General features: G+C 42.9%; 1 protein-coding gene across 1 annotated transcript; it reads left to right on the top strand.

Annotated features, from left to right (window-relative positions):
• Positions 1-5329: 5329 nt before the first annotated feature.
• Positions 5330-11586, top strand: LOC311004280 (heat shock 70 kDa protein 12A-like; the record flags this gene model as incomplete). Its single annotated transcript, XM_083996267.1, has 4 exons — positions 5330-5611; positions 5795-6019; positions 6337-6508; positions 10540-11586. The coding sequence occupies 4 exons, from the start codon at positions 5330-5332 to the stop codon at positions 11574-11576; spliced, it is 1716 nt and encodes a 571-aa protein (XP_083852393.1). The 3' UTR covers positions 11577-11586.
• Positions 11587-14706: the final 3120 nt, after the last annotated feature.

The raw sequence follows: 14706 nt of genomic DNA, 5'->3' as shown, positions 1-14706 counted from the left end.
CGCACAGATTACCTGGAAAATAAATCCAGGCAAAACAGTGTGCCTATCTTCAATAGGTGGTTTTCAGGTGATGTCACACGGAACGTCACGACTGCAGATGGAGGACAGGAAGTGTTTTGCCAGCAGGAAAAGAATAGGAAAATGCCTACGGTCTGCGCTGTCTACGCCTGTTCAAACCGGTCAAACCGGGAAAATCAAAAAAGTTACTTTAGAGTTACTAAGGTAGTAACACACATAAAGGACTTAAATTTCAACAACTGACCGAAAAACCGTGTGTGGGAGGGACGGAAGTGACCATAGTAAACAAACAGTGTTCTAGCCTGTTCTACAGTAAAAATGGCACATAGAAAGAGGAGTAAAGCAATATGCGCATGCGCGGCGTTCGGCAGACTTCCGTGATTCCGTGACTTTGCCTCTTAGAAATTTGACCTTTTTAACACATTTCTATAAGCTTCTTATAACATTTTAAGCTCAAGGCCTGCTTTTTATTAGTACTTTTCGGGCTGTTGTTTTAATCATCGGACGAGCCGACTACAAGTTTTTTGTTGGATACCACTGCATGACTGTGCCGACATGGCAGCACTACAACTACCGGACGCCTAGACAACTCACTGGGCCCAGTCGCTGGACCCTCGTCTGTAAGTTTTAAACTCCTGGGTGATCAAAAGCTGATTTCTCTATCTAAACGCAGCGGACTCCATTTGGAGTCCTCGTGTGTACGTTTCTTTCATTTGCATTGCTCCTGAAGCACCACCAGTAAACAGATTTTACACGTCTGTCAAACCACTCGTTTGCTGCCGCAGTTGTTTTTGTTTCCCCAGCTGCATCCATGGCTACATCCATATCACCCGCAGAAAACTCACTGCTCATCGAGGCCAATAAAAGGATCACTTACCTGCTGGAAGAGAATCGCCGACTATCCACTGAGCTCAAATCCAGCGAGTCCTTGCTGTCTCAGTTTATTGATCTGGCTCACAACCAGTCACGGAAGATCTCCTCACTCTCTGCAGCCCTCCATGACACAGTCCCCTGGGAACCATCTACACACCCACACCCATCCGGCTGCTCAACACCAAAAGGAGCTAAACCGAGGGTCCCGGTGGTCCTCTGCTCGACTCCAAACCAGCTAGCAGCCCAGTCACTCTGGACAGATGTGGTTCAGGGTGCTAAATGGTATCCATCTGCCCCTGGATTTTGTCTGGAGCTCTCAGATCGTTACGGGCTCCTGTCCACTGAAGCCGCAGCAGCTCTTTCACCGCCAGCTGCTCCCCCAGCCGTTGCTGCTGCCGCTGCCGCCTCACCTCCACCTGACGCTCCTGCCGCTGCTGCGGATCGGACGTCTGCTCCTCCAGCCGCCGCCGCCTCCTCTCCTCCACAGGACTCGGGTTCGGATCCACGTGGCCAGTCCACTGAGCCCCAGCCACTACCGCATCTTCAGTTTCCTGGAAATGAGCGTTCTCCTCCCTTGCCATCCACTTGTCATGGATCTCAGCGACAAGCTCCTCATCCCCTCTTCCCGCCCACCACTCTCATCGTGGGAGACTCCATTATCAAACACGTCCGTTACTTCAACACAATCACGCGGTGCTTTCCCAGATCCACTGTGCCTGTCATTTTAAAAAAAACTCCCTGAGCTTCTGCACTCCCTTCCCTCCACGGTATCCAAAATCATAGTGCACGTTGGAATAAGTGACACTACTTTCAGGCCCTCTGAACTGATAAAAGCTGACTTTAAACTCCTCCTCAGTCTCCTGCACAGCGCTGGCAAATCGGTGTTCATATCTGGCCCCATTCCAACACTGTCACGTAGTTCGGAACGATTCAGCCGGGTCTTCTACCTCCACACCTGGCTGCTCTCCACTTGCAAAGAACTCAAATTAGGTTTTATAGATAACTTCAATTTGTTCTGGGGCCGCTCCAACTTCTTCTCATCTGATGGTATTCACCCAAACCGCCTTGGTACCTCTATGCTAAAAACTAACTTCAGTATCAGTGTCCAGTACTCGTCATGTGCCTGACTGTCATCATCACACACCCACGCTGCACTCTCTTCCTCGCCAGCGCCGCCTGCAGCAGCAGCCCTGAGTACCGTTTCTACCTCTAGCTCCCCCGTGCGGTCTGGAGTGCAATCTACCTCTTTCCTTGTCAGTGACAGACCCTCTTTTGTTGTGCTCCCGATTCAAACTATCGATTTTTCATCAGTATGACAGTTCTAAAGCTGTGAATTATTACAATCTCACTCAAATTACTGCTTCACTTCAGTATAAAAATCACATCACTAAGAAAATGCCCCCTGCTCTTGTTAATTCTCCTATCTCATCCACAGTTTCACAGATTACCACTGCCAGGAAATGTATTCCATATTCGTCTCGCTCATCCACTGTTAATCCTTTTAACCTATTACCAGTGTCCACACAACCTACGATATCTCAGTCACCAAACATAGACCATACTCCAATCCTACTTAATAATCCACAATATTTCAAGCAAAGAAAAGGCCTAGGACTAATTCACCTGAATATAAGAAGCCTTCTACATCGTGATAAACTAGAACATGTTAAAATTCTCCTGTCACAGTCTGATCCTGAGATTTTAGTTGTGTCTGAATCTTGGCTGAAAGAATCTGTCAGTGACTCCTCAGTAGCTCTGGATCACTTCAATATCTTCAGATGTGACAGGGTTGGCAAAGGAGGTGGTGTGGCAATATATGTCAAATCAAACCTTGAGGTTTCAGTCCTAAAATCTGTCTCCATCCCAAAATGTTTTGAGCTTCTCATTCTGAAGGTTGCTTTGGGGAAGAATAGTAATTTTTATGTTGTTGGTGTATATAGACCTCCTTCAGCTGACTCAAGCTCTATTGATTGTCTAGCCGAAATTCCTTATACTTGGACTTTGAAATGATTGTGATGGGTGACTTTAATCTTGATTGGTTGGGTGGTGCCTCAAATTACCTAAAGGAAGTTAGTGGGAATCTTGACTTGTGTCAGCTTGTTACTGAGCCTACCAGACCAAACCTAACAATTATTCACGGTCTACCCTTATTGATTTGATTTTCTCGAACAATAGTAATAGAATCTCTGCTTGTGGTGTATTTGACCAAGGTATAAGTGATCATTGCCCCACAGCATGTGTCAGGAGCATACAGTTGCCAAAAACAAAATCACACACTGTTAAAAGGAGGAATTTCAATAACTTTGAGAGCCAAGCTTTCCTCAATGACCTTGCTTCGTGTAATATTGAATCAAAAATCCAAGCCACTGACCTCCAAACAGACAGCTTTGTGATGACATTTTACTCGTTAGTAAACAAACATGCTCCCCTTAGGAAAATTTGAATTAAGAACCGAGTAACACCCTGGTTCTCACAGGAACTGTCTAGCTTGTTCAAGGACAGAAATTTAGCTTGGTCTCGTGCTAGACATTCTGGCAACTCTCATGACTGGCTCACTTTTCGTCAGATTCGTAACCGCTGTACTACAGCTGTGAGGAAAGCTAAAACCGAGTATTTTGATTATCTGATCTCTAACTCTTCTTCCAACCCTGCTAAATTTTGGAATGCAGTATAACTACTTAAACCTAAAGTTTCCAGTGCTCTGCCGACACACCTGTGTGTAAATGATTGTGATGTCTCAGGCGAAACCAACATCTGTCAAGCATTTAATAGACATTTTGCTGATGCTGGCCTTCTGTTTGATCAGAATTTCAGGCCCACTGTTGCTCCACAAATTGTCAGCTCTGATTGTTTGTTTAACCCTTGCTTCTCTCTTAACCCTGTCTCTCAGCAAGAGGTACTACACCAGCTACTATTGATTAATCCTAGAAGCTCTACTGGTGAGGATAATTTAGATCCATTTTTCATCAGCCTGGCAGCCCCATTTATTGCAGAGCCACTCAAATACATATTTAATCTTTCCATCTCCGCTGGCAAATTTCCCCTTGTTTGGAAATCCGCCCATGTCATTCCCCTGCACAAAGGAGGAGACAGGGATAACCCAGACAATTATCGTCCTATCTCTAAGTTACCTTGCCTTGCAAAGGTGCTTGAGACATTGATAAACAATCAACTAAAGGGCTTTCTTTCCACCTTCTCAATACTCAGTCCCCAACAATCAGGATTTAGAGCCAATCACAGTACAACATGAGCCATCACTCTGGTTACTAATGACATAATCACAGCATTAGACAAGAAAAAACACTGTGCTGCTTTATTTATTGACTTGTCGAAAGCATTCAATACAGTCGATCATCAAATACTGTTGAATAGTCTACATAACATAGGTTTACATGCTAATGCCGGTGATTGGTTTGCTGACTATTTATCTTCTAGGCGCCATTGTGTAAAGTCTGGTAATTTTTGTTCTGAATTCCTGCCTGTAACCAAAGGTGTGCCACAAGGCTCTGTCCTGGGTCCTGTCCTTTTTACCATTTATATCAATGATATTCTCTCTTCGCTGAATGACTGTCATGCCCATTTGTATGCAGATGCCCATTTGTATGCAGATGACAGATCGTCACTGTTTAATCCAGAGTCTGTGGTCAGTTTATAACACTTGGGAATTTGCTCCGATGTTTGTTCTGGGAGAAGTGCAGAGTCTGTGTGAGCCCCGACCGGGGACCATGGTAACGGCTGTCACAGCAGCAGCAGCCGCTCTGCTGAGCTGATCTGCCGGCACGGACATCTGTCCTCCTCCCGGAGGAGGAAACGAGCCAAGTAACGTATCCGCACGCTTTTAGAGGTTTACCGCTGGCTGGTTAAATGGTTTTTAGGAGATTAATGGTCTCATTGATGAAATTTAACAACTGTGGCAGGGGCATTAGTTTGTTTGAATTTTAAGTGAGCGGGGCTGCCTCTGGGCTACGTACTGAAATCACATTTATGTAAATAAATAAATGTTTTACTTTCCATCAAAGACAGTCATTTAAACGACTGTCGTTGGCACTTGGAGCACAAAAGGGAACCAGTGACATCATCACCCTTGTGAACACCCACACAAGAGGTTAAATAGTGAGTCTCCACACCAGATAGTTGGACCAGTCCCAGCCTGGTCAGTTGCGTACATGAACTGATGAAGCCTCTTGGATGAAGGTGAAACGTCTTCCTAGACAAATAACTAAGTCCAGTTGCTTTCGATTTAACCTCCTTTGAAATTACTTGTTACTGAAAAAAGTAACGCTGTTAGTAATGCCGTTATTCCCATCACTGGACTCCACAAACTGAGCAGGTTTGGATGGGAGTGTTCTCAGTCTGCCCCTCTGATATATAGTTTTTATTCATCCTCTCTGCTGCATTTCTGATCTGATCTGACTCTGGTCCTTCTCCTAGTTTGAAGATGGACGACTCGTACGTCATTGCAATAGACTTCGGCACTTCCTTCAGTGGGTATGCTTACAATTTAACACCCAGAGGAGAAGAAGTCGATCCACAGTTAAAGTGCTGGGGTGAAGAGGTTTCAAAAGACATCCCAAAGACCCCAACCTGCATCCTTTTCAATGAACATGAATCATTTTTAAAGTTTGGTTATGAAGCCCAAATGGATTATGTTAAAATGTGCGGTGAGGAGTCAAGAAAACACTTCTTCTTCAGTTTCTTCAAGATGTCCCTCTATGGCACAGTGAGTAGAAATTATGACAATGCATATTGTAAAACCTTGTGTAGACTTTAGTAACTTCAGATTGTCACAGACATGACCATAAAAATTAACTGAATAACATGCAAAGTTATTGTTAAAACAGACGGTTAGAAATAAGGTTCAACCTATAAAAACACATCTAAATATCTTGTCCCTCACCGACAGAAACTCAACAGGGATGTGACGATCAAAGCTGCAAATGGGAAGTCAATGAAGGCCCTGAAGGTTTTCACAGCAGCTTTACGGTACATGAAAGAAGACGCACTGAAAACGATCGAGGCCAACACCCAGGGGAGGCAGTTCTTTGCCTCCGACTTCACCTGGGTGCTGACTGTCCCCGCCATCTGGGATCCTTCAGCTAAACAGTTCATGAGAGAAGCTGCAACTGAGGTAACGCTGAAAACATTAAGGGCCAGATCTACTAAAGGTTTGCGTGTATTAAAACGTGTGCAAACACATGTGGAACCTGATCTACTAACCGGGCGCACCGAGGATTGCGTCTCTCAAACGGGCAAAATAGCACGTGCGATCCATTTAGCGCGCTTGCCTTGATGAATAAAAACCAAACACGCAATATTTTAGCGGGCGCAAACAATTTAGCGCCTGCTATCTGGGATCTTAGTAAATCCGGCCCTAAGTGTTGGTAAATGTGCAGTAAAAGTTTGGGTTTTGAAAAGGACTGATCAGTTTTTCTCTTGAACATCCAGGCTGGTATTGTGACTGAAGAAACTAAAGACAAGCTGCTCATTGCACTGGAGCCAGAGGCAGCCTCAGTCTGGTGTAAGAAGCTGCCAGCTGAAGGTTTCATCGCACAAAACCAGAGAGGAGACACATTAGACCAAACTCCAGGAACACAATATATTGTTGTTGATTGTGGAGGTAATGTATGTGTTTGTTTTTCTTTTTATGTTATATTAGAATAATTCAAATACTGACTATATTGTCCATGACAACAAAACTAATCAACATTAAAAAGTAATTAGTTTTGTTACTTGTTACTTTGCAGAAAAAGTTATTGAGTTAGTAACTGCGTTATAACATTATGAAAGTAACTAATTACAAGGAAAATTAATTATTGCATTACTTTTTAAAAAAAATGCTCAAATAGGTCAAACTAATTTACTCTATCATCACGTATTATGTGGCCGTCTCGCCCTCACCACAGAAAAGAGCTCTCATCGATTCAGGGACAGATGTTGTCTGTAACAACATCTATTGCACGTCTGTCCGTCCTGGGTGAGGGATCCCTCCTCTGTTGCTCACCCTGAGGTTTCTCCGATTTTTCCCTGTTAAAAGGGTTTTCCATGGAGTTTTTCCTCAGTCGATGTGAGGGTCTAAGGACAGAGGATGTTGCTACGATGCCATGTGAAGCCCTTTGAGACAAACTGTTTGTAAAAACGGGCTATACAAATAAAATTGCCTTGCCTTGCCTTGCCTTTCCATTAGTAACGCTGTAGCTCCTCTAGGTAGTAAAGGTGAAGCCCAAGATCATTTAAAAACAGGGTTTATTCACTGTCACCGACCGACCCGTGAGAACTGAAAAAAAGAAAGTAAACAAATAATTAGGTAAATAAATATGCTAATGCACGGCTTAACACAATTACACAAATACACCAATAAACATACATCTTGTCTTGTCTTCTTTGTTTACATTTTAATTGTTGTAACCCTTTACTTTTACTTAACCGAGTGTGGAGACAACCGACTCTGTTGTTTCTCCCTTGCCATGCGGTGTGTCATTAAAGGGGTACCATGTAGAAACAAAAACAATGAGCCCCACCTCAACTGAAACAGCAAGGTAGGAACCTAAATTTAAATGAATGAGAATGAAATAAACTGATGTGTGGGGCAGTTACAAATGCTGTTTATTTATTTTTTTTAGCTTTAATTTTTTTTTATTGGCAACCAAGAAGTCAAAAATAATGAATCACAATCAAATTAATCATAATTTACCAATACATTTTTTCAATTTATATAGATTAAAAAGTGTGAGAAAAAGAAAAACAAACAAACAAAAACAAACAAAAACAAAACACAACACAATAAAAAACATCAGACTAAACAAGCATAAAACTAACACAAAGTATAGATACTGAATCACATAGATTAATTTAGAAGAGAGAAAAACGAGGAAAAAAAAAACAAAAAAACAAAAAACAAATAGTCTACTTGCCAGATGGATTGATGGATTTCAATCTGGTCCCTTCCGGTTTAGACAGCCATTTTGAATTTTGAAAATGTCAGAAATGGATTCAGCATCATCAATAACCCCTAAAACCACTCCAATATTGCCCAGATCAGCCAAGTCAATTTTGTTGAAATATTGCCCATATAGGCAAAATATGCTAATTTATGCTAATTATGTCAATTGTGCTAATTTCCCAATATATATAAATTAGCATCCGGCTGTTTCTGAATACTGGGGACCCATACTACATATTTCTAACATAAAACTTTGGAGTACTCAACATTTCCGGGTACTCATTGTTGGCAAGTAGACTAAAAGTACAGTACATATGTCGTAAATCTCAGTAGTCCAGAAGGAGGGAAGGGGGGAAACAGGTTGTAGGCAGTTGAGGACCAGGTGTATACAGTCTGTATGAGCTCAAACTCACCCTTAAGACACTTAAGTTCTCTTGAAAGAGGGTATCCTGCGTATCATATTAATTATCTCTCTCCATAAGAGCTGTTCCTCATTACACTTTTCCAGAAGATTAGAAGCAGCTCCCTCCAAAGAAATTGTCTCGAGGAAACTTTGCAACCATCTTCCCATTACCAGATGGTTAGCATTTTTCCAATTGGTAGCGATGAGTCTTTTGGCCGTCATACATCCAGTTATTATAATTTGTTTGTGATCTTTGGGCCAAGATCCAGAGGCCATATAATTCAATAGACAAAGTACTGGGTCACAAACAACATATTGACCAATCATTCCACCCAGGGATTGTGTCACACTTTCCCAAAAGGATTTTATTTTTGGGCAGGCCCATACCATATGAAAAAATTTACCTTTTTCTAGTTGACAGTGCCAACATCGGTCAGAAACAGAGGGGTTCATTCTATGAAGTCTAACAGGGGTAAAATATGTTCTATGCATAAAATTAAAGTTTATCATTTTGTTCTTAACTGATTTTGATACTTTGTGTAATTCTTTCCAAATCTGTCCCCATTCTTCAATTCCTAATGAACTGCCCAAGTCAGTTTCCCAATTTCTTTGAACCATATTCCATTCATTTCCTGTTGGGCTGTTCAACATTTTATAAAGTTTAGAAGCAATCTTATGTTTCTGTTTGACCATAGATTCAAATAAAGTTTCAGACTCTGTCACTGTGGGTATTCTAACCACTTCACCTAGGTAAGAAGCCAAGTGAGATCGTATTTGCATATAAAATAAGTAATCCTTGTTGTCAATTCGATATGAATTTAAAAGTTCAGCAAATGATTTCAGTTTTCTGTCCCTGGGATTTATCAAGTCACCAATAGTTCGTATACCCTTACTTTCCCAAAGTTCATTTTTGAGAGGTTTGCCATTCAAGGTAAATTTATAGTTGTTCCACAAATGCTGTTTATTTATAACGCCGTTATTCCCATCACTGGTTTTAAACCATGAACCAAGACTTACTAGTCAGGGAGCCACAGGCTCAAAAGCTCAAGGAAATGGGTTGAACCTGACATCGTCCGTTATACTTTTTATTTGTGTTTTTTCTGGTAACTTTGACACTAAGGCACAATAATTGAGGGGTCTGCTCTGCCGGAAATATCGCGAAAAAAAATTGTGGCCATTTCACTGTATGCACCCTTTATTTTTCGACAGGAAATTGTAAAAAATTATTTTTTTCTTCAAATCCTCAGTAGCCTGGGTAGGCTGTCAATGAATGCATTTCAGATACACAGAACACATGTGGTGACAACATCCACTGAAAAAATAACTCTTAAAACACATTTCTACATGATTTTGTATCAATTTTATGGAAAAAAATTAGGACGTTTTCTCACTTTTTCCCAATATTTTCATCTTTACTTCATTGGCAATCAACTATGGGTCCAGGTTATGACATCAGTCAATGTGTCATCATTTTCAGCAAACAGTATACTCATTCCAGTGAAAAAATTATAAAAATCCAACCAAAATCATTGGTTCTATGATAATTTCACTACTAGCTGGCGATCAACAGGCTCAGAGCCTCAACAGAATTTTAGGCTAGGCCTACTCTCGAAATTCCAAAAGACAAACTGGATGTTTAGCATCATGGTACACTCACAAACACCAGCTTAGTATTTGAATGAGTTTGAAACAACCAACAGTTACCAGTGTTTCTAGTTTAGCTGTTAGTTGAAATTCAACTCGCGTGGGAAACCCCCTAAAAAAAGTAGTTGGGGTACCTGTAACCAGACTTTCAAAAATTCCGAAATTTTTAATTTGGCCTTAAGTAACTTGTGAGGGGTCAAACTAGGGGTTTTTCACGATTCTGAGTTGATTGCAAGCATTAGCTTTTCATCCAAAACACTCCTTGGTGTAAAAAAAAAACATCCACACCCACTTTTCCTGTTCATCGGAAAGGAACAACCCCCTCCCCCCACCAATAGAATGTATTAGAAGTTATTCCTTAGCATGACACAGGTTGTCTGTCACATATCACTACTAAATACTCAATATAATATAACTTATATTCTACCCTTTCTTCTTTGTAGGACATTATACAGACCCTCCAGGATTTTGCAATGTTGCAAAATTTATTAAAAAATTACAATAGGCTAAATGTAATTTACCTATACTCTAATGGTTCCTAGCTGTGCTTCAGTTTACCTACTGAACCAAGAAGTTTCTATAATAATTTGTTGTCGTGGGTGAAAGTGTCTGTAACATTGTGTTTGTATAGGCAAGTGGTCAGATTCGTTTTGTGTTGCAGGTGGAACTATTGACATGACTGTTCATGAGGTGCTGGAAGGAGGAGCCCTGAAGGAGCTGCACGCCGCCTCAGGAAAGGACATGGGAGGTCAAGCTGTTGACAGGAAGTTCAAACAGTTCCTCAGAGAAATCTTCTGTGATGGTGTCTGGGATGAATTTGAGAGAGAGTTTCCCAGTGAGGTTCAGAAAATGATGCACGATTTCACAGTGCTAAAAAAAACAGTTGAAGATGTTGAGATCATCTGCTCATTTAATCTGGGAGAAATAGCTCAGAAAAAGAAGAATATGGAGCAGTTCTTTGAAACAGTGCAGGGAGTTTCCTGGGATGATGATGGTTATATCAAAATCACAAAGGAAAAGATGAAGTCCTTCTTTGATGAGTCTCTAACCAGCATCACCAAGATTCTCAGAGGAATCTTAAAGAAAGACCTGAGCATTGACTTCATCGTGTTGGTGGGAGGCTACGCTGAAAGCGAGATCCTCCGTCAACACATCATCAGGGAATTCAAACTAAAGTGTAAAGTTCTGTGTCCTGCTAGACCCCAAGAGGCGATTGTGAAGGGAGCTGTGATGTTTGGAACAGAGCCAGCTGTGGTGTCATCTCGCAAAAGTGCCTTCACTTACGGGGTAGCAGTCAGTAACAGGTTTGATGAGTCAAAGCACAAGGCAGAGAAGAAATTCACTAACAAGGATGGAGACTGGTGTAACGATATCTTTAGCAAACTTGTAGATATTGATGAGGATGTGCGCTGGGATGAAACCAGAGATTACACCTTTACAGCTATAGAGGCCAATCAGAAAAGTATGGAGTTCAGATTCTATCAGACAGGCAGAAAAACAGCTCCATTCTATGTGGATGAGTGGGGAATAGAGGTAATCGGCTCCTTCTCTGTTGACATGCCCAACATTACAGGTGGCATGAATCGTGAAGTCAAACTGGAGATCAGGTTTGGCTTCACAGAAATGATAGCAACTGCTACTGACATGAATACCATGACAACAGCATCAGTCAAGCTCGACTTCATGACTCAGGAATAAGAAATGTTTCAGCAAACACAGTTGGTGAGAGTTGGGTCAGACAGTTTTAGAATCAATGGAAGTGTCTGTAATCAGAGACATACATTGATCATTTTTCTGGTATTATGATATATTTCATTTTAGTGAGTTAAGTCTTGTTGTTGTTGTTGTTGTTGTTGTTTAATCACAGAGAACATTTACATCAATATATATCTGGGTGAACATTGATTTGAATATGTCTAATGTTTTGTGTAATACTGATGAGGCAGTACTTTCCATGAATAGTGAAGAGGTGTGTCAGGGATCTATAGAACAGTTTCTATGTGGGCTACGTATTTATAAGGTTTTTCATTCTGATTGTGATACAGGATTGCGTGGCGGTCGGGGACAGTGCTTCTGGACTGGCAGACCGGGGTGGTGGTCCCTCTCTTCAAATAGGGGGACCGGAGGGTGTGTTCCAACTACCGGGGGATCACACTCCTCAGCCTCCCGGGGAAAGTCTATTCCAGGGTGCTCGAGAGGAGAATTCGGCCGATAGTCGAACCTCCGATTCAGGAGGAACAATGCGGTTTTCGCCCTGGCCGTGGAACGCTGGACCAGCTCTACACCCTCCGCAGGGTGCTCGAGGGCGCATGGGAGTTTGCCCAACCAGACCACATGTGTTTCGTGGATCTGGAGAAGGCTTTCGACCGTGTCCCACGTGGCATCCTGTGGGGGGTGCTCCGAGAGTATGGGGTCGGAGGCCCTCTGCTAAGGGCTGTACGGTCCCTGTATGACCGGAGCAGGAGCTTGGTTCGCATGGCCGGCAGTAAGTCAGACCTGTTCCCGGTGCGTGTTGGACTCCGGCAGGGCTGCCCTTTGTCACCGGTTCTGTTCATTATCTTTATGGACAGAATTTCTAGGCGCAGCCAAGTGCCGGAGGGGGTACGATTCGGGAGCCACTTGATCTCATCTCTGCTTTTTGCAGATGATGTGGTCTTGTTGGCTCCCTCGAGCCAGGACCTTCAGCATGCACTGGGGCGGTTTGCAGCTGAGTGTGAAGCAGCTGGGATGAGAATCAGCACCTCTAAGTCCGAGGCCATGGTTCTCGACCGGAAAAAGGTGGTTTGCACCCTCCAGGTCGGGGGAGAGTTCCTGCCTCAGGTGGAGGAGTTTAAGTATCTTGGGGTCTTGTTCACGAGTGAGGGGAGAACGGAGCGCGAGATCGACAGGCGGATCGGTGCGGCGGCCGCAGTAATGCGGTCATTGTATCGGTCCGTCGTGGTGAAGAAGGAGCTGAGCCGAAAGGCAAAGCTCTCGATTTACCGGTCGATCTACGTTCCCACCCTCACCTATGGTCATGAACTCTGGGTCATGACCGAAAGAACGGGATCCCGGATACAAGCGGCCGAAATGAGTTTCCTCCGCAGGGTGGCGGGGCGCTCCCTTAGAGATAGGGTGAGGAGCTCTGTCACCCGGGAGGAGCTCGGAGTAGAGCCGCTGCTCCTCCACATCGAGAGGAGTCAGCTGAGGTGGCTCGGGCACCTGTATAGGATGGCCCCTGGACGCCTCCCTCGTGAGGTGTTCTGGGCATGTCCCACCGGTAGGAGGCCCCGAGGAAGACCCAGGACACGCTGGGGTGACTACGTCACTCGGCTGGCCTGGGAACGCCTTGGGGTCCCCCCGGAAGAGCTGGAGGAAGTGTCTGGGGAGAGGGAAGTCTGGGGATCCCTGCTCCGACTGCTGCCCCCGCGACCCGGACTCGGATAAGCGGCGGACAATGGATGGATGGATGGATTGTGATACAGTACAAAATATGTAAAAACAGTTTTATTAATATAATTCATAAGCTATTTTTCTGGCAAAAACAACAGTATGCAACATAGTAGCTGAATCAGTGTACAACACAAAGCCTTTACTTTAACTTTTGGGTCCATTTGAGAAAGTTTTTTTTGGTTTGGTGGCTCTGGGGTTACTTGTTCAACACATTTGAATTAACTCACTTTTTTTTGCAAGAAACTATATTTGCCTGTTTGCCCCTGCTCCCTTCAGGAAAGCATCTGAGAAGCCTCAAGGCACCAGTCGCCTCAAGGAGCTTCTATCCACAGACCATCAGGCTGCTGAACACTGTAATTATTCTCTTGGTTATTAAATGTTGTTTTTGACTATTTAATGTCTATTTATTTCTTGACTTATTCATTGTTCTTCTTATTGTGATGGGGGTTGAAGAGGTTTCTGGCACACTGCTTTTCATTACATTGACTGTACACAGTAGCTTTATTGTATATGACAATAAAATATAAACTAAATGTGTGTTCTTTCAGCAACTGGAGTTGTGGTTCAATGTTTAACATTTAATATTTAACAGACAAAAACAAACGTGACTTACCTTAAGTGTGTGTGTGTGTGTGTGTGGGGGGGGGGGGGGGTCAGGACACACAGTGGTTGTGGTACAGTGTGTGTGTCAGTGTGATCTGAAAGAACAATAACACATGAACATTCATGTATTTACAAAACAATACATCCCATAATTTCCACTAGTAGTGGTGCTGACAGGACAGTGCTGCTGTAATGAATGCTGTAACAGCGCCATCTGGTGGCCATCAGGGTCTGTGGTGAGGTCACTGTGACTGCTGCTCCTCTTCCTCTCACCACTAAGATCAGTCATCAACCTCCAGACCATGTGACCTCGGTCTAGGGCTGCAACTAACCGTTATTTTGATAATCCATTCATCTGTTGATTATTTCTTAGATTAATCAGATTTTTTTTTAAAAGCACAAATTTTATTTACATTGTAGGGAAGAGAAGAACGAGGAGACGAGTTGGTTCTCAGTTTGATGCAGCATGTCACTGGCATCATTTCTTTCTTTCTCCCTAACTATTCTATCTATTACTCAAAGTCAGAATGTTTTTCCAAATGGACAATATTAGTGCAAAAAAATGCACAAAAAGTTTTTTAAGTAATTAGAACGGCCCAGAGCTGTTAAACTAAGAATACATAAAAAAAAAAAAAAAAAGATGCGCGGTGACAGCTGTCTACGGCAATTCCACTTGGACAAAATTCTTTCGGGCACTGCACTGATTTGCTTACAAGCGGAAGTCTGCAGCATGTTTACATCCAGAGGAAAATTCTGAAGTTGATCATTCACCGGATCAACCGACAACAACCTG

The sequence above is a fragment of the Trachurus trachurus genome (assembly GCF_905171665.1).
Source record: "Trachurus trachurus genome assembly, chromosome: 21".
In the NCBI taxonomy this organism is placed as follows: domain Eukaryota; kingdom Metazoa; phylum Chordata; class Actinopteri; order Carangiformes; family Carangidae; genus Trachurus; species Trachurus trachurus.
The sequence above is the reverse complement of the archived record's forward strand: the minus strand, read 5'-3'. Positions and strand labels throughout refer to the sequence as shown.